At 55.7% G+C, this 27,845-nt stretch overlaps 1 protein-coding gene across 2 annotated transcripts; it reads left to right on the top strand.

Moving 5' to 3' along the window:
- The first annotated feature begins 399 nt into the window (after positions 1-399).
- Positions 400-27,845, top strand: RSPO1 (R-spondin 1). 2 transcript variants are annotated; one of them, XM_082777285.1, is made up of 6 exons: positions 400-507; positions 20,967-21,357; positions 23,151-23,342; positions 24,089-24,238; positions 24,646-24,834; positions 25,463-27,845. In XM_082777285.1, the coding sequence occupies exons 2-6, from the start codon at positions 21,264-21,266 to the stop codon at positions 25,618-25,620; spliced, it is 783 nt and encodes a 260-aa protein (XP_082633411.1). In that variant the 5' UTR covers positions 400-507; positions 20,967-21,263; the 3' UTR covers positions 25,621-27,845. The 2 variants fall into 2 exon arrangements, with proteins under 2 accessions (XP_082633411.1, XP_082633410.1); XM_082777284.1 differs by lacking the exon at positions 400-507 and adding an exon at positions 13,456-13,632.

Below are 27,845 nucleotides of genomic sequence, written 5' to 3'. Positions count from 1 at the left end.
TAAGAGCTTTGGGTTGATTCAATAGATACTCATTTTAATTGTAAAATGCCAGTAATGAGAAATGTGCCATCCAATGACTCATTTTTCCCTTGTAAAAATTATTGGACATTTTTATTAGTTTTACAAATGACAGGACCTCGTATTTCTGAGAACACTTTATACAAGCCTTGCACAAGCCCACTCTCATAAAAGCGTGTCTGTGGTGACATCCGGAGCCACAAGAAGGGGAGCGGTAGAAAGGCCCAAAGTGGTGAGGACAGCCCACAAGTGGAACTGGCAGGACCGAACCCCAAGAGGGTGGGAAGGGGTGGATACAGCGTCGGAGACATGAGGTTCGGCGCTGCTTCCCAGCAGAGCCTTTCTGGAGAGGCACGGGACAGGCGGGGATGGGTGCCAGCCGGCGCCCGGCGGTCCGCCCGGCGCAGAGCCCCGGCGTGGGGCAGCGGTGCCGGCGCTGAGCACCCGTCCGGGTGGGAGATGAGCAGGGACGGCAGGAGCCAGCTCCAGGTAAGAGCCCACCCAGCCCTTCTGCGTGGCCAGGGGGGGACCATGAGCGCTCCGCTCCCCTCTGAGCTGCTGCTCTCCACGGTTAACCCCGGCGCCCGGCTTTATCCATCTTGGCTTTATCTCTGCCGCCCGACAGCGCGGACCTGGGGGTGCGCAGCGGGGCTGGCCCCACGCTCGCCTTGGCTTTCCATCAAGCAGATAAGAGGTGGAAGGGGAGGAGGGGGCAGGAAGGCGAGGGGCACCGGGGACAGCTCGCGCCCAGCCCCGCCGCCGCGGCATCGCTGGTGGGGAGCGCTCCCGGGGCGTCTCTCCTCCTCCAGACAAGGCTGCTTTGACCAGACTGTGCTCTTTTATGAAATCCCAGCCATTTCCCATGGAGAATTAATTTGCACAAGGCAGAAAAAAAAAAGATTGTTTTAGAGAATTTCTCATTTCAGCGTTTCTTTTCTCTTCTCTTGTTGACATTATTTGTATTTTTGTTTACATCTGCTCGTCACGAGCCATCTGTAATCCTGCACAGTGTACCATGAGCTGGCATGATATGACATAATGCGAGAGCTGAGATAGCCTATTATTTCTATTTTAGTTTGGAGGATATTTTAAACTTTATGTTATCCAGGAAATTTCTGAAATATTTGTCTTCATTCCAAGCCAGAACGAAAACAATTTTGGAAATGTCGGAAGTGCCCGTGAAACAAGTAGCGAGCGCTTCCAGCTCGGCCGCTGCCTGCGACAGGGTGGCCGGTGGGGAGGCCCCAGCCCGGGGTGGGCAGCGGGCAGGGGACAGAGGGAACGGGGACTGGGGCTGGCAGCGGGATGTGACAGCAGTGGAGTCGGCTGGGGGTGTTGGGATGGATAATTCTGCCACGAGCCAGTGCAGCCCTGGATTTCCCTCCCTATCCAGGTCAGAACGCACTGGGAGGGCTGAAGGAGTGGGGTTGTATCTGTGGTCGGTGCGCTTTGGGGCCTGCCTGCAGGCTCTCGCAGGGTTTTAGTCAGTCCCGAGTCCTTGCGGACACCTTGCAGAGAAGGCATGAGGCTGTGCCGAGCAGAGAAACCATCCCCAGTAGCCTCCCCGTCTCCTGGGTCAGACAGCTTCCTCACTCCAGGCCATGCCAGGAAGGACTGGGGCTGCTCTGCAAACCCTCTCTGGTCTGGGAGGCACAAGCCCAGGATGCAGAGGCTGTAGCAGAAGGGATCTGCTCAGCCCAGCCCCAGTGCTGTGCCTGCTGTAAGACAGGAGCTGTGGGAAGCCAGGGTCCCGTCTGTGTGTGCCCTCCTGGAAAACGCCGTCGTTTTCCCCAAGTAATTGTCTCTGCCTCACTGCCGAGACACTCAGAGCTTTGCTTTGTGTGCTCTGGGAACCAGCGATTTGTAAAGACACGCTGCTGGGCTAATCCTCCACCAGCTCCCAGAGCCCAGACCAGCTGGGGTCTGGCAGCACTTTCCCTTCTCCCTCTCCAGCCTCTTCGAACGGCGAGGAGCCGCTTACAGGTTCTGACTTATACGCAGAGCAGAGCGACAGCTCACTGCGGTTGGCAGCCAGGGCTGTACGGGCACGTTGTGCCAGGCGGGCACGCCAGCGGTGCCAGCGTGGTGCTGTGCCATGTGCAGAGTCCCGGGGGCAATGCCAGCCCTGGTGGTGAAAGCATCTTGGCACCATCCCTGCTCCAGAGCCGTCGTCGTGCCCTGGAGACGCTTTTACGGAAGGGAGCTCCTTTCACGGCACGGTTTGCCATGGCTCCGGTCCACGAGCTAATACATTGGGGAAACAATAAAATTAGGCTCTAAAAAAAGATACCTTCCTCTTTGTGCGCAGGAAATCTCACGCTCTGCGTGGAGCTTTTAATAGCGAGCACAGTAGCGCTGCGCGTCTTGAACTGAATTAAAGCTCCCTCGTGCCGTTCCCCACCGCGCAGCTTTGCCGAGCCGCACGCCCCGCAGCTGGATGAGCATCGGGGGGACTGCTAGGAAGGGGGGGCATGACCAGTGCCTCCCAGATGAGATTTGGGAGGGCAGAGAGGGCCTGAAGCTCGAGGCACTGAGGTTTCTGTAGCTAGCAGCTGGCACGTCGGTGGGTGCCGGCTGGCATCGGACCCAGGATCTGTTAGCAGGTAGTGTACGCGGAGCTGGAGCCGCGTTAATCTTGGGTATGCCAAGGAGGAAGGCTGGCACGGTGACGTCCTCAGTGAGCCAGCTGTCAGTGCAGAATAAATAGAGCCCTACAAGCCCCGGGTTGCTGCAGGCAGCTCGCAGGAGGCAGAGCAGCAGGATGCTGCTGTTAACCACCCGCTGCCCGAGCAGACAGCGGCATCCCCCCAACCTGGATGGCTCGGTCCACCCTGAGCATGGATTTTGCTCCCTGATTCCAGCCAGCCCTGCTGCGGCTCGGTTTGGGGTTAAGCATGGTGGTGCTGTGGGAGGGCTGCACGAATGGTGCTGGCGGGGAGGCTGAGGGGCACCCTGACACCCTCAGTGCCCGTCCTGGGTGCACCATGAGTGGCACCCAAAGGGGTGGCTGGCACAAGAGCCTGGTGGGTGAATTTGGGGGTGGCAGAGGGTCTGGGGGGGGACTTTGGTGCAGCACATAATGACCTTCCCGAGGCTACTCCAGCTGGTGGTGAGGCAGGAGCAAGGGGATAGGGTCTGTCACCCATTGCTGCCCACGGCTGTATGACCACCACAAGTGCAGAGCATGGGGACAGGCTGGGGGTGCACCCATGGGTGCTGTGCCCCAGGCTAGGCAGCACTGGGGGCTGCCAGGGTTTCCCTCCGTGGTGCAGGAGCCGAGTGTCCGGAGGGGACAGGCACCGTGCTGTGGGGAGGGAGAGGGTTTGTCCCCCCAAAATGCATTTGTCCTGTTGTCCTCAGGGGAAACACTAACGCCACCGCTCTGTGAGTATATCGAGGGCCTGTGATTTTTAAGAAAACTCATTTTGAAGCTGACTGGAGTCTGTCAGAGCAAATTAGTTGCAGTTTCGGATAGCCACTTGTTTCTGGTTTAACCCTGGGAAAGCAACTGGGCTACAAATGTTTACCTTATGAGGTAAACCATCAATATCCTTGAAACTTTGATTAAAAAAAAAAAATACTGGACTGGAGCATCTTGTGGGTTTCTCCCCACCCCCGCCCCCCACCCCGATTCGTTTCACAATATGCCAGAAGCATGGCTTGAGTTAGGGCTTTGGCAGGGGCTTTTATCATGATGGATATAGTGGAGGCTAGAAAAGAAATTTGGTTATCAGAGGATGCCAGAACTCAACTTCCTAGCACATACATTTAATAACGTGAAAGTTCTCCTTTAAAGGTCTCCTTAGAACAAGTCCTAGTCATCACAGAATGCATGGAGATAAATTAAATCACATTTTAATAGCGGAGAAGTCATTTCTGGGCCGGGTGCAACAGTGAAAGTATGTTCTCTCTTAGACAAAAGTAGCCTCATCTCCCATCAGAGTTCTGAATGCTACCATATGAAAAACTTAATTGGAAATGAAACCCCGGAGCTCCCCGGGCAGAGGCTCCACGAGAGGCTGTCACGTCCCTGGTAGCTCCTGCTGACACTGCAATCACTGGAGAGCTGCTCTCCCTCCTAGCAAACGAGAAGGCATCTCCAGGAAAGAGCATCTCATGCCTGTTGCTGCAGCGGTGCTGGAGAGAGGGGCTGGCCGTGGGTTTTGTGTGGCTCAGCCCCGGCTCTTCCTCGGGGAGCAGAGGCGCGAAGCCACAGCCTCCTGCCAGCAGCAGCGAGGCGCTTCCCACGCACGCCCCGTGCCCTTCACAGATCCCGCAGCACGTGCCTGGAATATGCACGAGCGGCTTGGAGGAGATTATAAAAGGCACAACGGGGAAATGGATGCGCATTTCCCAGTAATGTTAACCAGGAGCGTGGCTCCGACCTGCCCCTCGCCCCTCTGCCGGTGCCCCGGGGGCTGTTGGTGCTGTCTGCAGCGTAAACATGGGGTGGAAGCTGGATGAGTCCCTGTGGTGCAGGGCTCCGGATGGTCCTGTCCCTTTTGGGGTGGCTGTCTGCTATACTCTGTGCCCAAGCGTCTCCCTCAAATCACCAAAACTCCCAAGCAGGGAATGAGGCAAGTGTTCCTACATGGTTTGTGCTTCAGACCTTATCCCACTGACTGGCAGGAGAGGAGCTGCCCATCACCCAAAGCTTCTGAATATCCAAGCTCCCTGGGTTATTTCAATGAGATATTTTTTTAAATCCGCCTTTTCTGAACCTTGTGGCTCAGCGCCCTCCGAGCAGCGGGGGCGCGGGGCCACGCAGGATGGCTGTCCCCGCGGGGAGGGTGGCGGCTGAGGGTTTGGGACATATTTCATGCAGATGAGAAGAGTCGCTCAGTCATTCCCCTGTGCACCCTGGAGGCGTCACTGCATTTTCCCAGAGAATAGCTCATATGAACTTGCACTGACTGTCTAAAACCACCAAGCCCCAAAGCAGACGTCGCGAGCATCTGCTCTGCCGCCCCGCGCGGCTCTCTGGCTAAGGCCTCGCTGAAGCATTCTTTCCTTTGCCTCAGACCATTGTTTTCGGCTCTGCCATCTTGTCGAGCCATGCACGATCCATTCTCTTCCTCGCGCCGTCATCTTGAAGATATTTCAAGTATGCACAGGCTCTTTCCGTGCAGACGCTGAGCTCGAAGCGGACAGCATGTGCAGAAGTGCCGCGGTGCGGCTGCGGGGTGGCACCGGCCACCCCCTGCTCCCAGCCCTCCACTTTCTCATCTTCCCCTTCCTCCTCCCCATCCCTGTCTCTCCCTTCCCTTTCCCCCAAGGCCCCAGGAGCCCCAGTCCTGGCTTTCTGCAACCCCAGGACCCGGCTCCCAGCGCTGCCCAGCCTCCTCCCTGCAGCTCCCCGCCGAGCGCGGCGGCGGGGCTGGGCGTTGCTGCTTCTCCATGTTTATAGAATTACCCAAATCCCTAGGCAGAATTAGCTCCTTGCAGAGCATTGCACTCAATTAATTATATAGTTTAAAACACAATACATAGACATATCCCATCCGCACCAGCAAAGCTTAGGGCTCCACTGGAAACCTCTCAAAAGCCGGAGTGCAGCAGAATTAAGGCCGTATGCGCAGCCTTAGCCGTGCTCCTTCAGCACACTCACAGCATAGAGCCTTTAATTATAATTAAAATAATTATAGACGTGCTGCAAATGTCTCAGGGAACGCAGCGAGCAAGCACATTTCTACAGCTTTTGCTACACTGGTACAGCAAAATACGTTGCTGGTTTTGCTATACTTTTGCTTTTGCTATAGAAATGATTTATTTCTCCTGATTTCAATACAGCGATATTCCTCGCCACCTCCACAGGCTTTGGCTGACCCTGCAGAGGGTCCAGGGCCACCCCAGCTCTGCTCACGCCACCGCAGGTGACTGACCCCAATGCTGGGGTCTCCTGAGGTCACCTGCGTGTGTCCCCGTGCCGGGGTGGGAGTCCACGGCAATGACAAGCTTCCTGCGTGGCCTTCCCCTGGGGTTTTTGTCACGCATGATGTCTCACATCTGGGATCTGACCAGTCGGTGAGGATGGCAGCGCTATTTCCACGCCAAGCTGTAGCTTTTTCACCCCCAGCCATTTCAGAGTTTACAGCTATTGTGTTATATTTTTTTTTAAATGTTGCAAGAATTTATATTGGGAAAAAGTGCCTCTTCTTTTTTTTTTTCTTTTCTCAGTGCCCTGGGAAATGTCATCCAGCAGGAATGTTCCCAAGAGCCGCTCGTGGCTGAGGGGAGGCTGGGCTCCAGCAGCTCTTTGGGGCCCCCCTTGCCCCATGCTCATGGCAGCACCGAGCCTGGCAGTGGGGCAGAAACCCGGGGAGGGAGAAGCTGCTCGTGGGGCAGCCCCCGCTGCAAACACTCCGGGTTTTGTGTCCTCCTTGCTGTGCTTCTCCCAGCTCCAGCTCTGGACAGAGTTCCGAGACGTGCTGGAAGTCCCAGCCCTGTGGCCTGTCATCATTTAAGCTTGACTTTAATAGTGTCTCAAAGCAATTTACGTTTCCCGAACATCAAAGCCCCCTGGAGTGATGCTGGGGGAGGCAGGGCTTCCCCGCACCGCCGGCACCGACGCTGGGGAGCAGCAGGACCCCCGCTGCTGGCGCTGGATGCGGTCCTGGGTGGTGGTGGTGGCACCATGGGCTGGCTTTCCTCTGGAGCAGACCCTGCTTCAGCCTGAAAGAAAAGCATGATGTGGTTTGGAAAGGTGCACCGGGCGGTAGATGAGGGTTTCTGCAGGTTTATTAAATAGAAAAACTGACTTTAATCCCGGAGCTACCGGTGCGCCTCGGGTAGGGGAGGTCAAGGGGAGGAAGAGCTGAGACACTGCACGCAGGAAGAGAAGGGAAATTACAGCACAGATTAAAGCACGAGTGAGGTTTGTCTGATTGCCCTGCTACAAAGGTGCCAGGTGCCTTTTCCTGAAGCAAAGCACCACAAAGGTGCGTGGGCGCTGCCCTGGCATGGCGAGCAGCCACCCAGGAATCAGCAGCTCCCCATCTCCCTGCGGCACGGGACAGGAGAGGCAGTACAGAGGAGTGCCCGTGGCTCTCTGGGGTTCTGCTCTGACCGAGCTCGTGGGGCCGTGTCCTGTGTGTGGGGAAGGAGGACAGAAAGGATCCAAGCTGGGGAAGAGCTAAGAAGGGTTTCTGGGATCCTGTCTGCCTTCTACGGACAGAAGAGAAATGAGAAATGTGGATAGAGCCAGCGGAGGGCAATGCATGGGGCAAGGCAGGGGGCAGTGCCTGGGGCTGGGGTGGGGACAATGCACAACCAGGGCAGGGGGAGCCCAATCCTGCCCAGTGCTTGGTGCAAGGACTGTGACAGCTCCAGCAGGGCCAGGGATGGAGCCCTGGTCCCCCTTTCAGATGTGAAGAGGTGGGACCTGCCTGGGGGAGTGACACAGGGATGGGGCAGGTGATGGGTGCTGGGAGCAGGCACAGCTTGGCTGCGGCTTTTCTGTACGACCTGACAACAACACACCTCAAAAATACAGCTCCAGGAGCATCCAGTGGGGAAAAATAAGAAGGAGAAAGAAATAGCGAGGTAGTGCCAGCCTGTATTACCTTCACTTCTGCCCCCCACCCTCCTGTGCACCCTGGGATGCTGTGGGGTGTAGGGGGAGCAGCTCCCCGGTAGGAGCTCCCCGTGCCCGGGGCTGCCCCACAACCCCGGTGCTGGCCTCCTGAGTTTTGTAGAGGAAATTTTCTGGAAAAAAAATGGCAGAGGCTCCTGCCTCCACAAACACAGCGCGCTGCTGTCCCTGCCAGAGCTCAGCGCTGGTTTGCCTCAAGGAATCTGTGAGATCTGTCCTGCTGTGATCTGTAACAATATTGGGATTAAATTAGCTTCCCTGAGCTGCAGAGGGGTCAGCGTGTGAGGCCCCCTGGTTAATCCAGCAGGCCAAAGAGAACAGAAGCCTCCCTGCACCGGGAAAAGGAAAACAACGGGGTCTGTTTGCAATCCGTGGAGCTAATTCAAACAGCATTCCTCAAACAACAGGGGAAAAGGGCCTTCGAAGCGAGCGGGAGGGGAGCCTTTCCCAGCATGCGCGTAACGCCGCTCCAAGGGCGGAGGCGAAGTGCCCAGCCTGCACGCGGTGTCCGGCCCCGAGGCGAGGTGCTGGATGCAGGACGGCTCACTGGGGGCACGAATTCACCACCCACACGCTGCCCTCTCCTACATTCATCCCCCTTTTTTCCCTTTTTTCCATGCCTGGCAAGCACGGAGAGCACGGGATGCCCCGGTCATTCTGCGGGCACCGGGGAGCCCCGGGGTGCTCTCTCTGCCCTGGGAAAAGAGGCACGTCCCGGTGATCCCCCATGGCAGAGCAGCCCCTTTCTGCTGGCTCCCCCGTGGAAGGAATGATCCCGCGTGCCCCCGTGCCTGACCCCCGAGCGGGGCTTGTGCAGGCTGCGATGGGAACTTGATAGTTGTCTTTGCAACCAGAGCGGTTGTTTATGCAAGAAGTTAGGCACTTGGGATAACTGTATTACCGGGGACTGAGGACTGCAGGTGTGCAGATATTATTAAAAACAATTGCCCAGGCTATCAATCATCCTGCGCTAGATAAGCCCCCTGAAAAGCAGAGCTTTGTGTCCGAGAAGGGTGCAGGCAAACAGCACGGGGAAGGGCTGGGGCTGCACTGCTGCAGAGGCTTCAAACCGTTCTCCTTTTCCTTCTGGTGTCTCAGCGAGCGTCTTTTCTGTTTTTTGCTTATGCTGAGATACTATCAAAGGCTGATGAGGCACTGGGGATGAGTAATACATCCTCTGTGCCAGCTGAGAACTTGTAGGTGCTGGTATCTCCTGCAGACAGGGTTAATGCCAGAGGCTTTGTCTGCCAGGAGCTGTGCTGCTCGCTGCTGGAGCTGCTGGGGGGGACACCAATGGGTCCCATCCAGGATGTCCCCATGGTCCCCAGGCATTATGGGGTCTCCGTGGGGGGATTGCTGTCACTTGGAACCTGGGGGTATAAGAAGATACAGAGCCAGAGCCACAGCTGGGTGAGCTCCACCAGATTAAGGCAGGGTTTTAATGGGGAAGGGAACCAAGTGCTCCAGCAGTGGGTTTGGGGATGTGGGAGTCACCGTTTTCTCTGCAGAAACAGGGGGAGGCTCCTCCTCGGAGCAGGCACAGCGATGGTTTGTGTGGGGTGAGGCACGGAGCCCTGCAAGGGAACGGCTGGGCCTGGGCAGAGTGGGCTGGGACAGGGATGCATCTGCCCCAGGTTGTGCTGTGCCATCCCCACCGAGGATCATCCCTGCAGCCTGCTCGTGCCCTGGTCCCCAAGCCCAGGACCTTTTCAGCTGAGGGTCTGGAGCCAGCTCCAAACCAGGGAGCATCCAGCACACAGAGCCAGGTGCCCTGCTCCTTTCCCTGCTCTGGGTTTAGGCAGGAGCACCAGGTCTGCAATGTGCTGGGCACTGGACAGGCTCTGGGTTAGGAGAAGAGGCTTTTCATCTCACCTAAATAACATGGACAAACATAAGGATGATGGAAAACCGGCCATCAATCCTTTTGGCAACTGCGGGCAGCGTCCAAGTCCTGCTGGAGCCAGCGCGGTGCTTCACTGGGCCGATGCCCTGGCTGTTGGAGGAGCAAATCTGGTGAGCCCTTTCTACACAAACCTCTCCTTGATTGCATCCGGGCAGCTGGCAAACAAGAGGAGAAGCTGCTGGGAAGGGAATATTGGGGCAGCCCCTGGGAGCAGAGCACGAGGAATGGGGACGGCAGGAGCCCACCACGCTGCCCCAGCACCTGCGTGGCCAGGACTTCTGTGGGCTGCAAGGAAAGCCTCCTGAGTCAGCGGCTCTGCTTTCAATCTGGAGTGGCTTGGCGTTTTTGCCCTGTGAAAATGTGGAATTTCGTGTCCTTTTGTACGAGAGAGAAACAGCCTGTTTAGGATTAATTTAGGATCAGCCTCAAGAGCCATTAGCTAAAGCAAAACAAAACGGTAAATTAGCTGCCTGTCAGAAGGGGAAGAAATGTGGGACTTGATGCTGGATTTATTGTGGAGGGTGTTAAGGCAGGATTTAGTGTGATTTACTGTCCTCTGCAATGATACCTTCTAACACCAGGGAGCTGGCAAGCACATCGCCCTGCCTTCAGTCGGACACACTGCGCTGCTCGCTAATTATTGATGCGCCCGGTAGCCCTGGTCCTACTGCTGGATTTGTCAGCGTTTCCATTATAAAGCTCTGTCTTCAGGGGTTTATTGCTCGCTTATAAACATTCGCTCCACACTGAAACTTGATCTACAGCTGTCAAATGGAGCTGCAGTGATCCGAGAAAGATTAGAAAGGAAAAGGTTTGGCCATCCAATGCAAGCACAGGATTCAAAATCCTCAGTTCGTGAGATTTTTCACTCTTTCGTTCAATTTCATGACTTTGTCCCAGAGCGACGTTTGATGGCCCTTCAGAAATTCCTAGAGTAGAAAGCAGAAAACCTCTAAATATAAATAGAAAAGGTCTTTAATGCGGAGACTGACGGCAGTGACCACGTAGCATCTGTGCAATTTTCAAACCACATTCCCTAATGCTCCTGCGAGACAGCAGTGAGCTCAGAAGATGCAGTTTACAAGTAGGAAACCAGGGACATTTAAAGAGTGCCGAAGACAATTCAGGACAAATAAAACGTCCATATCCACATGCATTAACACATGCACAGTGCAAAGGAAAAGCTGCATGAAGGGTGGATTCTTTTTGTTGCCTGTTCTGGGCTGTTTTGTATTTTTGTGCTCTTACCTGAAGAACACAAATCCCCAGCGTGTTTGGGGGACTTTATGCCATGTCCCCTCTGGCATCCCTCCTCTTCCTCATAGCGAAGAGCTCCAGAGCTCCTGCCAGAGGCTCCCAAGGATGCCTAGAAACACATCTTCAGAGGTGGCTCGCGGAGCATCAGCAGGGACCTGCTCTGAACCCAAGTGAGGGACACAAGAGGAGGATTCGGGAGCTCACTATCGGTCCCATGACAGCCTGAGGAAGAGCCTGTGCCCTCCGCCTTTCAGCCAGGAGCTGTGAAAGCTTGGGGAAGATGAAGTGAAGATAATGCAGCTCATTTCTTCAAGACTTTTGCTACGCGCTGCCTGGTGAGTCACCCTGCTTGGCATCGCTCATATGTCAGCATGCTGTCCTGTAATGTCCCTAGGAAAACTTGGAAGCTGAGACAGAATTTTATTCATTACAGAAGAATTATGGCATCTGCTCGAGTGGATCTTACACCTAAAATAAATGCTGACATGTGTTCAGATGGTTAGAGGAGCTGACCCACTTCCCGGGGGAGCGCAGCCGTCTGGAGCCGGCCGCGGTCACAGCTGGCGGAAGAGGCGCTGGTGGCTGCGTCGCACCGAAAGGCAGGAGCAGGGGCTGTGCCGGAGGGAATCCCTGCTCCTGTGTGCTGCAGAGGGCAGGCACCTCCGGGAATGGGACAGGGCTGGGTATGGGATCCTTCCTGCTGACTCTTTCCTTGTAATGAGGGACGCCAGCCCCAGAGCGGATTGCTCCGTTGCAGCATTGCAGTGGTCTCAGGGCTGTGGCAAAGCTGAGGCTCCCTGAAGATGCAGAATAGGAGGAGGAACAAGCTGGGAGCCTGAAGCTCCTCTCCCTGCTCTGCAGAGCTGGGGCTGCTCAGCTGCCAGCCCTGAAGCTCTGCCTCCTTCCCTGCTGGTCCCAGCGCTGTGCAGATGGGGTTCCTCCCCGTAAGGAGCCAGCAGCCTGAGCCTGGGCAAGCTCCACTGGTGGTGGTTTCTGGGGATAATCGCCCATCTTCTGGTTCAAACCCATGTAGTGCCACGGGAAGGATGGCTGGAGGAGGAGGAATGAAAGACAAAAGGGGGAAGGCAAGGATGGAGCTTTTTGTGCATCGTCTTCTGCATCTCTCCAGACTGCAAGTCTCACATCTGGGCTTTAAGGGAACTGCTTGGTTGGGTTATCACCAAATAACCCCTAAGTAGATAGTTCAGAAGACACCACCACTGATTTCTGTAGCATCCCTCAAAGACCATGACCTGCAGATTACCTTCAGAGACAGGCAGAGGCAGTGCCACGAGGAGAGCCTTGGGCAGGAGCAGGCTTTGTGCCTGGGATTGCCACCAAGGGATGAGGAACGTGGAGCAGCCACGGAGACAGAGAGCGCAGGAGAAGACATGCCACATTCTCCTGTGCTGGGAATTAAGGTTTTGAATGGTAAGGGAGAAGATGGCATAGCCACTGCTGCCCCTTGCACAGCACCCGTGTGTCCTCCCGAACCCACCCATGGGTGGGAGTGGGCTCAAGACCCTGATTTCTGGCTCCAGGTGCCGATGGAGCAGTGCTGGGGGATGAGCTGTTGGAGCTCCCTGCAGATCCCCATGTTGCAGGCACTGTGTCTGCCCCCTGGGAGCTGGGATTAGGGTCAGTGACACACGGGGACACTGCTGCCATCCCTCTCCCAAATCCCCAGTACAGCAGGCACACGGGGATGCTGGTGAGGGTGGTGGCCAGATCCTGCTCAGCCCTCTGGGCACGGTGGCTCTTGGGGACCCCAGCGGGGTGCCCACACCTCGGCTTTCCCCTTCACACCCCACACCCCATGTGGAGCAGAGTCTGTCCCAGGAGAAGAGGAAGGGGGATGAGGATGGTGCAGCAGTGAGGAGGGAGAGGGGAGAGGGCTCATGGGCTGCCTGGGTGCGACGCAGGGCAGGGAGCAGCAGGGATCCACCGCAGGGACGTTTTCCCACGCGTGAGCCTTTCCTCCCGTTGCACAGCCAGGGATGGAAAAATAACCAGGCTTTAAAGCTCATCGCCTTGGTGCCTTCCTCCCTCCCGAGGATAATAAGCTGCTTTTAATATTTGACATGTTTATTAACAGATGCAGTTGTGACAGCTGATGACTTCATATGCCAGTTACCACTGAAATGTTAGTAATAACTCGGAATTAACTGTCATAAATAAAAAAGACTACAAAGAGAACGGGATGTTGTGTCACTCTGCAGTAATTTACTGAGACCCCGTTGGCTCTGGATGCAACGCTGGAAGGTCCTTTGTTGAGCTCCAGTCCGGGTTTTGCAACAGTCACAATATTTTGGCTGGATATTGTCTTAGGAGGTGGTACTAGTGGGGTGGAATTCCCTCATGCAGGAGTTTGCACTAGATGCCTTTACAAAGCTGGATACTCCGGTAATAATAATAATAAAAAAACCCTACCCGGTGGATGGGGATGGAGTCTACGGCACTGAGACCAGGATTTATTAATGTGCAAATTGCTCTGATATGATCACATACTTTCTGCTTTGCACACACAGGGAGCAGCGTGGGCTGATGGAGTATGAACTAGCCTGGGCGATCTTTACGAGCTGAAATCCTGCACATCACAGAAGGGTTTGTTTCTCTGCGCAAAACCTGGGAAGCTGTTAGAAACCTGCTTTTAAAAAACAAGTCAACAAACCCCCCCAGACCCAAATGCACCAGACTTCTCCATGAACTCGCCATGAAAGTATTTTTCATTTTTTTTGACAGAGACGTGCATGTAACTTTCTCTGGAGGAACCGAGGATTTTTGTAGTTGGTCTTGTAGTGTTTTAAAGCTGGGAAACCAGTAAGAGTCTTTTCAGCAGTGATGAGGGAGTGACAAGTCAGAGGTAAGGGCTTCAGAATGCATGTTTGTTTAGATGAAGCTTTTGCAATGTGGGCTGCTAATGAGGAACGCGAGCCTTGTCAGCATCCGACTTGCGGCTTTGCCTTGTGCAACGCGGATAATGAGTTCAGACAATGAAAGCTGGGAGAAATCACAGCCCGATCTGCCGGGATCCCCAGCTCCCCCACCCCCAAGGTGAGCGGGGCTGTGCAGGGGAGCCGGGCTGCCTCTCCCTCCCGTTCCCGCTGCTTTCCCTTCCCAAAGCTGGCACCGGGGCGTGCAGAGCGAGTCGGTGACACTCGTTAGTGCGCGGAGCTCGTTAGGGCTCCTGGACCCGCCGTGGCTGCTCGGTGTGCTGCCGTGCACCGGCTCGCGGGGAGAGGAGTGGGCTCGGGCTGCACAATTTGGGGACTGACCCGTTAAGTGGTCCCTGCCTCGATACCGACCCTTAATTCAGCCTCCTGAGGAGCACGGCACCCATGGGGGCACGGCGCGCAGCCGAGGAGCGCGGGGTAAGTAAGTGCTCCTTGGGGTTTTTGGAGGTGGGATCAGTGGGGAAATGGTTAACGGCGATCATGGGAATAATTACACGGCCGTGTTAACACCCCGGGTGCTGCCGTGCAGGGGAAGTGCTGCCGTGTCTGGGCGCTGGGCGGCTGAGCCCAGGGGTTAGCGGGGGCTTGGGCTCCATGCGGCGGTGATCCCACGGCTGGGCAGGGACCTGGCTCCCTTCTGGGTGTCCCCAACGTGTGCTCGGATCGTGGCGAAGTCTCAGACCCGTCCTCGTGGTCCTGTGCACCTACAGAGCTGGGCTGCAGCGTGATGCAGGCGCTGGGGGATTTTCATCCTCAGGCTCCTATGGTTTCTATAGGCTCAGGCATGTGTGTTCCCCTGAACGGCCCTCGAGGTGGGTGTGGGGGTGTGCAGGTGATGTGCTTTGGGTTTAAAGGAGTGTTTTGCAGCAAAAGGCATTAAAATCAGGCAATGCTGGCAGGAGTAAATGTTGCACAGCGTGGTAGGGATGGAGCCTTTGCTCTCCTGAGCACTGGTCACTGGCCATGAGTGCAGGAAGCCCTGCAAGGTGAAGGTCTGTGAACTTGAGGCAGTGCTTAAAGATGTTTTTTGGTGGCCAGGCTTTAGCTGAGGTCCCGTGGGGACCCAGCACTTGCAGCGAAACCTCTGCCCGCAGCTCCATCCCCTGTGAATTATTTTGCCTGGAGTCCACCTGTGCCCCTGACCTCCTGCCTGCCAGCTCACCTCTGGCCCGGGCCGGGGACGCGGTGGCTCTGCGGGACGCGGGCGCTGTGCCATGCCTGGAAGCCACCCTGGGGAAGAGGCTCCTTCCAGCTGGCTCCGTGCCCCAGCCCCGGCTGCGAGAGCAGCAGCACCACCCTGAGGGACGTGGCGGGGAGCGAGTTTGGGGCGCGGGAGCACCCGCTCTGGTGGCAGAGGGGACATGGATGCGACCCTGCCAGCACACCCAAAATAAGCCAGCCACAGCAAACCCCGTGGTCCCGTTGTCTGAGCTAGACCCGAGCACCTTTCTGCCCCCACCGTGGGGCTGGGAGGCTCTGCTGGCAAAGCAAGAGCTGGAGGGGACGGGACAGCCTGCGGGGACAGCCACGGGGTGGGAAAGTGTCCTCCCCCGAGGATGGAGGTGTTGGCTGGAGACCCTGGTACAGGGACAGCTGGCAGCCATGCCCACAGGCAACCTGTTGCTGGGATGATCCTCTGTGATAGCAAAAAGCCTTGTAAAAAACACAGAACTCAAAAGTTTTTGCAGCAATAGCTGGCCAGGAGAAAGCTCGGGCTGCCCTGCTTACTGCCTCCCACCAGCACAACTCCTGGCCCTGCCCTGATGCCCAACGCTGAGGCTCCTGGCTCTTTTTCATGTTATGTTTTTCCTTCTGCTCCTGAAATCAGCGCTGCTCGCTGGGCTCTGCAAGGCTCAGGTTTCCCACGCCGTGACATTTCGGTGGCAGAGCTGGCACACGGGGAGTCCTCATGGGGAGCTCCCACCTGGAGGACGCTTTCTTTGCGTATGGCCCAGCAGAAAGCCCCAGGTGCTGCTTAGGGTCTTTGCCCCGGGCTTCATTTCTGCTGTTGCCCAAAGGAGTGGGTTACACGATAGCTTGTGGCTCGCTAGGCTGCTGTCAGCCTGGGAAGTTTGCTTTTAAAACCACGCATTTAGAGTCAATTGTATGATATTGCTGAAAACCCTTTTTTGGCCACATTCGCAGGGAAATCAGATAGGAGCTGGGCATTGAGCTGAGCTGCTGCGTGCTCACGTAGGACATGGCATTAAATCCCCACAAACCTGTGGGCACCATGTGTGTCTGCCCTGCACCTCCCTGGCTGCCAGCGAGCACCCCAGTGTGCAGCAGCACAGCCTCCAAGGGTTAATGAGGATTTTTGGTTTTGGTGGGAGGCTCTGGGTTTCAGTCCGCCCGGCCTGCGCTGCTCCAAAAAGCTCTGGTTTGAAATCCCTGGCCTGAAACTTGCTTTGGTTGCTACTGTTGCAGTGCATCCTGTCACCAGTTGGCATTTGGTGAGTTACTGAGATTTAGGGGAGGCTTAAAGCCACGTGAAGTCGTACCTAAAAGCAAAATAAGCTGGATCCTTCTGGGACCCCAGCTGAGCTCCTGCCTTGCAGCTCCTGCCCCGCTCCCGTGGGCACGGCGGAGCCTGCAGCCTGCCGCAGAGCTCCGCTGCTGCTCCTCGCCCCGGCCCGGCAGCAAGGGCAGTGGAAATCCCCCAGTAAAAAATTTCCTGGTGTTTTACAGTGCCGAGCACAAGCGCTCCCAGAGAGAGGACTGTGGCACTGGTAATCGCAGGAGCACTTGGAGCAGCCCGAGCTCACCGGGGCTGGGTGCTGCTGCTGGGGATGGGGCAGGGGGGTGCCCGCGAGCAGGACCCCTCCTCGTCCCATTCCCCATCTGCAGGGTCACAGCACGGCTCCGCAGCTGTGGGGGAATGCAGTGCAGAAGCTGGTGGAAGGAGTCAGACCTCAACAATGCTGCGGAGAGCTCCGCTGCCAGATTGTTTTTTATTATTTTATTATTTTATTTATTTTTTTTTTCTTTTCAGTGAAGTTTATGGGTTAGGGATTTTGCAGAACTTGGCACTCGGATATAATATCAAATGAAGACCTTCTGGTTCGGAAATTTGACTTAATGCAGCCTTCTTTTATTGCTTCAAGGATTAGGCAGAACAAAGTGGCTCTGCATGTGCTGCACGGGGCCGCTGGCCGGGTGAGACACCCTGCGGCAGCCGCGATGCCCACGCTGGGCACCCTTGGGACTCTCCACCACCCAGGGCTTCAAAGAGCTTCTTCTGTAGCGTGTAGGTCTCTCTGCCCTGCTGACTGAGAGGGAGACTGTCCTAGCTGTGAGCACAATGAGCTTTTGGTGGAAACTGTCCTTCTTGTGCCGATTCTGCAGTATTGGGCATCCCATGGGTGAGCCACCCCTGCGTGTGGGGTGACCCTGGGGGTCCCCAGCTGTGCAGGATGACCCCACAGGCAGCACGGGGCAGGCAAGGCACAGGCAGCGGGTGCAAGGAGCACCCACGGGCATGCAAGTTGGGCACATCTCTGGGTCAAGTAGGCATAACAGTGCTGCACAGCCAAGGAAGACGCCTGGGGGCTCACAGACAGATGGAGTGCTTGGTGTTGCTGCTCCTCTTGCAGCTCGCAGCGTCCTTGCAGCCCTCACCCACCTTGCGGGTGCTTGGAGGCTTCTGTGTTTACAAGGGCCACGTGCAAGTGACTGGTGCTGAGCTGCTCTCTGGTTCTCATCTCCTTGCCCCACTCCCCAACTGCGCTCAGCTCACCAAGGCCAGCTCTGGGGAAGCCCCTCTGATGTGAGGAGCTCCAAAGGGGCTGGGATGGGGCCCCCTGGGGCTGGATCCTGACACCCGCAGCTCCAGGGCACCCAAAGGGGTGCGTTCGGAGCCCGCCCGGCTCCCAGCCCCACCTCAGACTGCGAGCTTCAGATGTCTCGGAGAGGCTGCCCGAGGCTTTTGCCAAGGGAGGGCAAGGCATGCAGCGAGATAAACGCGTGTGTGGGCTTCTGCTTGTTTGAAAGGTGCCTCCTCTCCTGCTGTCTATGTCCCACCTGGTGGGACTCGGCTCTGCTGCAGCAGCAGGGCTGGACAGGGAAATGGAAATGGAAATGGAAATGGAAATGAGTTAGAAATAGAAATGAGTTAGAAATAGAAATGAGTTAGAAATTGAGAAAAAAGAATGGGAAGAATGAATAAACTTCTGGAGTCCGGTCTCCTAGCATATTTGCACCGCTCCCACCCTCCAAGCAGGCTGCCAAGGTGAAATTCAAGTTTTCTCCTCAACTCCAGGATGTGGAAACTCCAAATCCTCTGTGCTCAGAGCTGGTGTCCAGCCGGGTGCTGGCAGCTGAGCGGGCAGGTCCCGGGGTTCATTACTGCTGCTGCTGCACTTGGCCGCTGTCCTGCCTCCAGCCCTCCAGCATCTGGTCCTTCTCTCCCGGCTTCAGTAAACCTTCAGAGAGCCCGTTTACATTACTGATAGCCCGATACGTTCGGTGAGAGGCAATATATCAGCAATTTAGTTATTGCGGATTAGGTCTCGAATATCCCAGGGATATAACGTCGGTCTTTCTCACCTTGTGTGTAGGAGGACTAATGGTAAATTATCTGGATGGTTTACATTTTCTGGTTTGTATTGGAGCTCCCAAGGACCAATTCATCCTGATTGAATTGCAAACAAGGCTTACTGTCATCTCAGATGCAGGGGCCAGGTCTCTCCATAAATGAATTCAGAGCAATTCAGGTTACCCCGAATTCTTCCTGTCGATGGGATAATGGCATAAATCCTGCTAATGTTTAGACTGGAAATTGTTTGCAGCAACCTGAGCTTGACTGATGGCTGCAATAGCATCAAGAATCATAATTTGTGTCCTGAGGTGAGGGTGGGAAGAGCTGAGAACCCGGCTCCTCTCCTGGGGGGCAGACCACAGGCACAAGTCCTGCGCAGGGAATTTGGGGGGGGTTGAATGTGGAGAATGTGTTGGGGACCCACCATGGCACAGGCTTCTCAGCATCCAGTAGTTTTCTGTGCTGAGTGAGCAGCTGTTGCTGGACGCTCAGGCTCTTTTGGGGCTAGGCTGCAAGGAAAGAAGGAGGAAAAAGCATTTTCTCCATTTGTGTTCTAGGTTTTCCATGGCAGGTCCCTGCCCCTGCGCCGAGCGAGCCCTAAGGGATGGGCTCATACGGCTGAGGCTCAAGCCTCACGCTGGCTCTTGGCACGCTGGGGGAGTGTTGGCTCCCTGAAAACATCCCCACTGCTGTCCCGAAACAGTGGGGGAGGTTTGCCTGAGCTGTGACTGTTGTGTAAACATGGAAGGACGTGGAGCAGGTCCAACGTGTGTGTCCTGCGGGGCACGTCACCTGCGTGAGCACTGGGATTAGCAACAAGGGGCAGCCAGAGCGGGTAGCGGCGGTGCTCCCCCCGGTGCAGCTGGCTTTCAGGGCTAATTTGGGCAGAGTTTGGGCTGAGCTGTGCTGACACGGCCCTGCTGAGCATCTCTGGGGTCCACCTGGTGGTGCTGGGCCATGCTGTGCCGTGTCGTGCCACCCACATCATGCCATGCCAAGGTGTGCCATGCCGTGCTGTGCCATGCCATGCCGTGCCGTGCCACATCACCTTGTGCCGTGCCATGCCATGTCGTGCCATTCTGTGCTGCTCAGAGGATGCAGGGAGCCGTGCTGCCTTCACCCCTCCCTGCAGGGCTGCCCCACACGTGTGCCCAGGGATGCTGAGCACAGGGAGGCTGCAGCGGGTGAGGGTTGTGATCTCCGCGCGGATCTCCGCTCCGGTAAACACTCCCAACAGCCCAGCTTAAGCACTTGACAGTGTTTATAAAGCAGCTTGCAGCAAACAGGCTTGGAAGTGCAGAACAAGTTGGTGTTTACACAAGTGACTAATTATTTATTTGAAAATCCCCTGGATGATGCTGCGGGCTGTAACGACAAGCACATGGGCAGCGCTGCGCTCTTGCCCCAGCAGCTCTCAGGGGAGTCTCAGCGGGGATACGGTGAAAAGTTCAAGGCTGTTGGGGCGGGAGGATGCCAGCAGCACCCCGCGGTGCCACGTGCCCTCCCGACAGCGCCGGTGCTCTTGAACCAACGCTGCCCTGAGGCTTCTGCTCTGGTGCTCAGCTCAGCATCGAGACGTGCTGCTGCAAGGCCCGGCAACACACGGGTCACATCTTCCTCCAGCTGCTGCCTCGAGATGTTGCCAACCTGCTACTGCTGCTACGAGCAGCAGTTTCCAAGAGCTTTTCTGCTGCGTGCGTGGCTGCTCGGGGCTCCTGGTGGTGACGCTGGGGTGCAGTCAGCCCCTGGAAGCACCTTCCTGGGCGCAGGGCTTGCTCCCAGCTGGAGCAGGGTGAGCTCCCATGGTTTCTTTGGTCCCTGTGTGCCGTGGGGCTGGAAGGTATCTCCCCAGGACAGCTGAGTACAAGGTGTGTGAGCAGCAGGGTCCTGCAACCCTTTGTGATGCCCAGGGCTGCAGCCGGGCACTGTTCCAGCCCCATTGCCACTGGCCATTGGGGGCATCAGTGTCTGAACAGTTATTATAAAGGGATTAAAACCCTTTTCTGTTTCATTTGACCTCACTGAGTGAATGTTGTTGCCTTTATTCCCACACAATGGCAGCAGTTGGTGGGGCTGCGCTCTGCCAGCTGCATACAGAAGAGTGCAGCCCCACCATGCTGTGCCAGAGCTTACTGCTCAGCCTGGGAGTCGTTCTTCCTCTGCTCCTAGAGCACCCAAATCCACCTCCGCAGCCATTTCCCAGAGCTGCATTTGCAAGGACGGGGAGCTCAGGGCGTTGCAATTGCCTTTGGAGCAAACCGCAGCATCTCGGCAGCTCTCAGGACAATCCCTCCCTGTCCCCAGGGACAGCGCTGCACACCCAGCTCGACTCCCAGCCCCCAGAGGTGCCCCCTTGATAGGAAACATATTTTGTGCTTGGCAGCCCGCAGCAGCCGTCTGCTGCTTGGCGAGCAGGGGCTGAGGAGCACTGGCACTGCAACGAACAAGTTACGGCTGCAGTTGGGTTCAGCAGCCACAGTTGGCAAGACCACGGCAGGCATTTCCATGAAAAAAAAAAATACATGCAGTTATTTATTAAGGCAAGCAGAAATGTGCAGGTGGGGTTGGAGGGTGATCCCTCCCCTTGTGCTGCTCCCCCAGATTTTGCTCTATGCTTGGCACCGTGCTGACCCACTCCAGACAGAAACGATGGAGACCAGTGTTCATTATCCAGTGGAGCTAATCCTTTCTCCTCTTCCTTTCCAGTTCCTGCGCGTGCCCGTGGAAACTACGAGCAGCTAACGCTCACTGCGCGAGCCCCCAGATGGGACTAGACCCAAGCTCCTGCGCTCCGTATGGGGATGAAGGCAGAACCATGTTACCTGCTACCTAAGGCCTCTGCTGCTGCGCCGGTAGCTTGTGGATATGGTCCTGCACCAGGCTTCACACACAGACTCTCAGCTCTGAGCCAGCCCCAGAGGTTTTAGTGACAGCAGAGCCCCCCGGGCGCGGGACGGACTCCGATCACCCTGCGATACAGGGCTGCAGCGCTGGAGAGTTACTATGCAGCTTGGACTGCTTGTGGTGGTGTTTTTTCTGAGCTCGATGGATCTAACAGGCAGCAGCAAAGTGGTGAAGGGCAAGAGGCAAAGACGAAGTACGTATGAAACGTTTTTCTTCTTCTCTGCTCCTCGTGATGCGCTGCCGTTCGTGGAGAACGGGAATGTTTGTGGATGCGCAGGGTGGGCAGAGCCTCCTGGTGCCCAGCGAGGTCTCAGCCTTCCCCTGGTCCTGTGCAGGTCTCCTGCTCGCAGGATCTTGCCTGTTGTGGTCCCTTTTCCTGTGGTCATGGCCGGGGAGCTGCAACCCGAGGTGCATGGCAAGGGCGGGTTTTAATTATCCCCTGCGGCCAGGACGGGCTTTGGCCAGCCCCACCCCAGGACTCGAGCAGCCCGAAAAGCACAAAAGCAGCCGCATGGGTTTCCCCTCATTTAGGCGAGCTCGTTTTAGAACTGGTTTGCATTCAAACGGCTTTAAATTGAATTACAGAAAAATGATTTTATGTTAAAATGGGGACTGCTGGAGCTCCGTGAGAACAGGGAAAACTCGAGGTCATGGCTAAAGCTATTAAACACGATTCCCAGTGAGTCTTGGTTCGTACCTTTGCCACAGAAGCAAACCTCAGTACTGTGGGGTGCAGGAGGGATGGGGCTGGATTCCTGCAGGGATCCCTGCTTCCAGAGCCCAAAATGCAGCGGGGAGGTTAGCCCAGACCTGGCCAGCCCTCCTAGCAGCTGGGCACCTCAGGTCCCCAGCCTGGGGATCCCTCTTGCTTTCTGTCTCATTGTCTGAGGCTGCAGCAGCCTCTGCACCCTGCAGACAAGTGGGGACTGGTGACGGGGCAAGGACAAGGAGCAGGGGAGCTGCTGGGACCCCAGGTCACGGTGGGAGGGAGAGGAAAGCTTCCCCACCTCTCAGGCTGACATGTGAACACTCTGGAGCTCCGCACTTGCTTTTGAAGTGTAGTAAACACAGCTTTTAAAGGAATACATTTTAAAATACACGGTCTCTCCATAAACAAGGACACTGCTTGCATAATAAACTAATAAAAATAACCTGCATTCTAGCCTGCAAAGAATGCTATTGGTTTCAAAACAAGCAGCATTTTACATGATAATTAAAAGCAGAAAACTCTCAAGACATGGGATTGAGTATTTTTCTTGGACTGAATCTAGGAGCTGAGAACACATCTCTATTTTGGGGGCAGTGAAATCTCCTACGCTGCCAGATACAGTGAATGCAAGAGGGGTCACAGTGAGATGTAGCTTGGCCTCAGCCCGGCTCAGAGCACAAGGCAGGATTACTCAGAGCGTTTCCCTCCAGCACTGCATGGCCTCGGTCCCTGCTTGCCCTGGAGGTGTCCGGAGAGGCACTGCTGTGTGACCTCTGTTTGGGTGAAATCCTGCTCTTACAGGGCATTTAGGCAGTGGGGTGCTGTTTGTAGCTGGTGGCTGCTTTGGGGTCCTGGACATAGCAGATGCAGAGCTGCAGTGAGTGCAGGGGAGCCAAGGCATCCCCTGGGCAAAGCCATGCGCAGGGACAGGGCTAATGAATTATTGAGCTGGGTTTGATTTGTTCTCTCCGGGTGGCACTTATGTCAAGACATGAACTCATACTTCACATCAAATATTTATGGCAGCTTCCCTCAGAGGGGGATTTGTCTCCAGGAAGCTGCTGGCCGCTCTCCAAAGAGCTGGCTCTTGCTCGAGTGGCAGGGCTCAGCAGTGATGCCCCATCTCAAGCTGGCCGTGTCCTTCTTCATGGGACAACCCCAAGCCCTGGGGACCATCAGAAAGGGCAAGGCTGGGGAAAAATCACGGAACTGCAGAGCTCTGGTGTCCCTGAGCCCATGGGTGGGTGCTCACTGCTGCCTCTCTCCTGCTCTTCCAGTTAGCACCGAGCTGAGTCAGGGCTGTGCCAGGGGCTGCGACCTGTGCTCCGAGTTCAACGGGTGCCTGAGATGTTCCCCCAAGCTCTTCATCCTTCTGGAGAGGAATGATATCCGGCAAATTGGGATCTGCCTACCATCCTGTCCACTGGGATACTTTGGCCTTCGCAATACAGACATGAACAAGTGCATCAGTGAGTATCAGTGGTGTCTCCGTGCCGCGGGCAGGTCGTGGTGCTCCTCTCCTCTGCCTGTCCACGGTCATGAAGCAGCTCTCTGAGTGAGAACTTCAGCCCGGGGCTGCCTCGTTCAGCCAGAGCACCAGAAAGAAGCTGGACGTGGAAAAACACGCTCAATTCCCTGGCAGTTTCATGCAAACCACCCTGACGGCCAGGTTTCTGTCCAGTTCAGTTTCTTTGCAGCCCATATTGTGGCTGCAGCTGGAGCGGCTGAGACCGGGCTTTGTTCTTTCCACTTTCCCACTTCAGCCAGTTGGTGCTCGGGCTGAACACAAGCCCAGACCTTTTCCACCCTGCCTGATTTCCACCTGGAAGCTGCTGCCGCAGCACAGTGGCTCTGTCCCATAGCAGGGAACAGGGCAAAGAAAACTAATGGCTATTCGAGTAGCACAACCAGGCCTGGCAGGGCACCCAGAGGCTCGCCCTGGCTGCTTGCAGCCTCCTTGGAGCCAGAATCAAACTGGTGAGAGAGATCAGGAGCCTCCTGAGCCTTTGGGACTTAGCTCTCCCACTGCCCATGCCTGCTCCCTGCCCACCCATACCCTCCCCAAGCTGCCCTGCCTGCACAGCCACAGCCTCAGCCCCAGCACACGCACACAGCACAAATCACAGCTCCCTTGTGGTGCTCAGGCTAGCCCAGCCTGCCAGCACTCATGTTCGCGTCAGACTGCGTGATGGCTTTGTGTTTTTGTTCCCCTCAGAATGCAAAATTGAGAACTGTGAGTCCTGTTTCAGCCGAAACTTTTGCACAAAATGTAAGGAAGGTTTGTATTTGCACAAAGGGAGATGTTACGTCACATGCCCTGAAGGCTACTCTGCTGCCAACGGCACCATGGAGTGCAGCAGTCCTGGTAAGCGACACTCAGGCACCTTCCACTGAGCTTTCTGTGCATCCGTTGGGTCCTGTAGCATGTATTGCTTCAGGTTGGCTTAGGTGATAAAACAAACCCTTCAGAGGGTTTGCACTGGTGTCTAGTGGGTGATGGTATCGGCATCCCTGTACCCAGCCCTTTGGAGCCTGCTGGGCACTGTAGCACCATGACATCAATGCAAACTGCTCGTGGAGTGTGTACAGCTCAGGGTTCACCATATGGTAGGAAAGGGGGTGTTGTGAAAGCCTAGGAAGCTGTTGGGGAAGCACACACGCTCCTCCAGCCTTGGGAAGGGAGAGGTGCAATGCTGCAGGGGGGCTCCTGGGAGGGTGAAGGCAGCCATGGAGAGACGAGAGTTACCTCTGGCCTTTCTTGTTATCTGGCAGCACAATGTGAAATGAGCGAGTGGGGGCCCTGGGGGCCCTGCTCCAAGAAGAGGAAGCTGTGTGGCTTCAAGAAGGGTAATGAGGATCGAACGCGGCGGATCCTGCAGGCTCCCTCCGGAGACGTGTCCCTGTGCCCCGCCACCACGGAGGTGCGGAGGTGCACCGTGCAGAAGAGCCAGTGCCCCGAAGGTGAGTGAGCACCGGGCGTTTCACCACCTCTCCCCAGCACCACTCCACGTGGCAGTATTTAGCCTAATGGCCCAGCACGATAAAAAGGCAGCTGAGCAAGCTCCGTGTGCTGCACAGGTGGGAGGTGTCACCTCCTTTGTAGGAATGCTTAGGTCTGTGCTTTTCCCGGGAATTGCTGTGTCCACAGGATGAATGGTGGCTTGGTCATCCCCTTACGGGATGGACAAGATTGTGGCTGGGCTGACTGCTTGGAGGGGAACCGGTTCTGAGCAGTGAGTAACAGCACGGGACCAGCGAGCAGGGAGGGGGGGGACGAGCCCCGCCTGGCTGCCAGTGGTTCAGGCTGCAAGGTGCATTAGCAAAAGGGAACAGGCTGTGGTGGCAAGGAAATGCGAGTCTCAAATCTCCTGCCAGAGGCTGGGAAATGCAAAGCTAAATCCAGATTTGAGCCACCTTCCCTGTGTGTATTTAGGAACAGCTCACAGTACAAAGAGCAGGCTGGCAGGTGGGCACCTGTGTGGTTGGAAGGGGCTCAGCGACCCCTCAAGCCATGCCAGGAGCCCACAGGACCCCGCTGGGCACACTTGTCCTGCTGGGAACCTCACCCTTGCCCTTTGCTTTACTGCAGGGAAAAGGAAGAAAAAAGAAGAGCAAGGAAAGCAAGATAATACCAATGGGAACAGAAATCGGAAAGACACCAAAGATGCTAAGTCTGGCACCAAGAAGAGGAAGAGCAAACAGAGAGGGGCCGTGGTCCCCGCCACATCTGCCAGCCCTACCCAATAGCTGCCCCTTTCCGTCACCTGATGGCAAGACTTCATTGCTGCTATGTATATGAAAGCTTTATTGAACCAGAGCACTGCTACACAACATTACACATGTTCCGAAAGACAGACATATACTCCTAGACTAGACCCGACAGAAGCCACATACACGATACTTAAGGAGGCTGCACCCCCAGGACGCGGACGGCACCCCTCCGGGGCGAGGAGCGCGAGTGCTCGCGGAGGGACGTGGCAGTGGGACGCTGCGGGGACGAGAGGTGAGGATGAACCAGAGCAAAGGACAAGGGCACGGGACCTTATGACACAGTGCCTCCACGCCGAGCCAGCCGCCTGGCCCCGGCACAGCACGGTGGCAGCCTGGCGGACAGGGCTGGGACTGAATTTCTGCTCTTCCAGACCAGGGAACTGGACTCACGCAAAGGCAGTGGCCTCTTTCTCTTCCCCCTCCCCTTTATTTTGTGTTTTAAGCTGTATGACTTTATCATTGAGAATAATACATGTTAAACGTTTGTGGTAAGAGGTCAGTGGTATCTGCCCTGAATCTGCTTCAAAGAGTTATTTCAAATTAAAAAAGAAAAAAAGAAAAAAAAAAAAAAAAAAAAAGATGACAACCAGCTTCCTGAGTGTGTGGTTCATGCCTTGGCCCCTATGGAGGCTGGTGTCCCACAGGACAGAGACTTACTTGTGGAAGGGAAACACACAAAAGCTGTAAGAAAATCCCAGAAAATGCTGCCAGCTGCTTGCAGCCTGAGCTCAGCCCCACTGCCCACACAGGACCCACGCTGCTCCCCACCGTCCCCCAAGGAAGTTCCAGTTAAAGAATCCAGCTTGAGAAAAGGAGAGGTTACAAAACACCAAAGGTTGCCGAAACGTTGTGACTTTGCTCGTACGGTCACAACTACCAGACTCCACTCCGGGGCTAGGGCCAGGCCTGTCCGTTCGGCCCAGCACTGCCCCAACGCACAGTAGGAGGGAATGAAGGCGGGAGGGGAACGGCACGGTTCAGGCCCCGTGAAGAAAAGCAAATGTTTTAAGTTTGGTAGAAAGCGCTGGTCTCCCTGTCACCAACGGGAATGTCCTGGATTGAGCAAAAATGCTCCTGCTCTGCAGGAATTGGCACCAGGAGCCAGGAGGAGGATGGTGCTGGATGGAGACGTGGTGAGACCGGAGCGGGTGCATGCTTCACTCTGCCCTTCTCTGTGCAGAGAGCCTTGCCCTTGACATGATGTGGCACCTCGCTCAGTTTCCCTTATATTTTAAATCATGCTTCCTCAATATAAATAGGGGCAGATATTTAATTCCTTTACAGGTCAGCAAAACCCCTCTGGTCCCAAGGGATGAAGCCGGGGAGGTCCCCAGCGATGTGCTGTGCTGCACCGCTGGAGCTCCTGGCTCCCCCAGTAAAATGAGGAGCAGGGAAAAGCTGACCCCAAAGCTAAAGCTGTCCAACCCAAGTAGCGCTGCCCTTGCTTTTGTACCACTGCCTCTGCCTCTCAGGGGGTGCCTGTGGTAGAAAGCCCCTGGCATGTGGTTCTGGGTGCCTCCCCGGTGGGATGCTGGTGCTTTTCCACAAAGGGACACGGGCGGCACAGCTCTGGTGGGGACAGCCGAGGCTCCCCTTGCCCCATTGCACTGCGGCTGCTTTGGCAGAGGTCAGGACGTGGGAGCTGCATAGTTGTTTCAGCCCCAGGGCTGTACCAAGCTCTCCGTGACTGCTCTGCTGGCAGCAAAACCTTTCAGCCCATCATCCACTTTGTGTTTAAGTAAACAAGAAGCCGTTATATCTTTTAAAGGGGATTCCATTTCAGCACAATGATAAACGACCAGCATACCAAGCAGAGAGAGAAAGAGGTTCTTAAAGTCATCCTTTGAGTTGTTTATGGATCATGTTCAGACGATTCCTGAAGGCCTCCCAGTTGAAAGATCAGATCTCACTTTGCTTTCTAGCCTCAGCTAGCCTGTGAGATAAGTATTTTGTTTGTGACATGGCACTGCTTGTAAGCAGAATCATTTTTCCCTTCCGCTTTTTAGCAGCAATAATCAGTAACCCTTTCATGAACCTCAGCTTGCTAATTCATAAACCACTCTTTCTTCCCTCCTGCTTCAGTATCTCAATCCAGTTCTCAACAAGGATTAAAGAGAAGAGAGGGTGCATTAGTAAGGTTTTAGACACTAAGGCTCTGTTAACTGACTGGATTCCCTAACTCATGGCAATATTAGTGCAAA

The sequence above is a fragment of the Aythya marila genome, assembly GCF_965140915.1.
Source record: "Aythya marila genome assembly, chromosome: 22".
Classification (NCBI taxonomy): domain Eukaryota; kingdom Metazoa; phylum Chordata; class Aves; order Anseriformes; family Anatidae; genus Aythya; species Aythya marila.
This window is presented reverse-complemented; position numbering and strand designations above follow the sequence as displayed.

Bases quoted from the DNA above. Each gene is read 5' to 3' on its own strand.
- RSPO1 (XM_082777285.1), top strand. From the start codon at position 21,264: ATGCAGCTTGGACTGCTTGTGGTGGTGTTTTTTCTGAGCTCGATGGAT. The intron at 21,358-23,150 runs GTACGTATGAAA...CTGCTCTTCCAG, and splicing joins GGGCAAGAGGCAAAGACGAA to TTAGCACCGAGCTGAGTCAG. The intron at 23,343-24,088 runs GTGAGTATCAGT...TGTTCCCCTCAG, and splicing joins AGACATGAACAAGTGCATCA to AATGCAAAATTGAGAACTGT.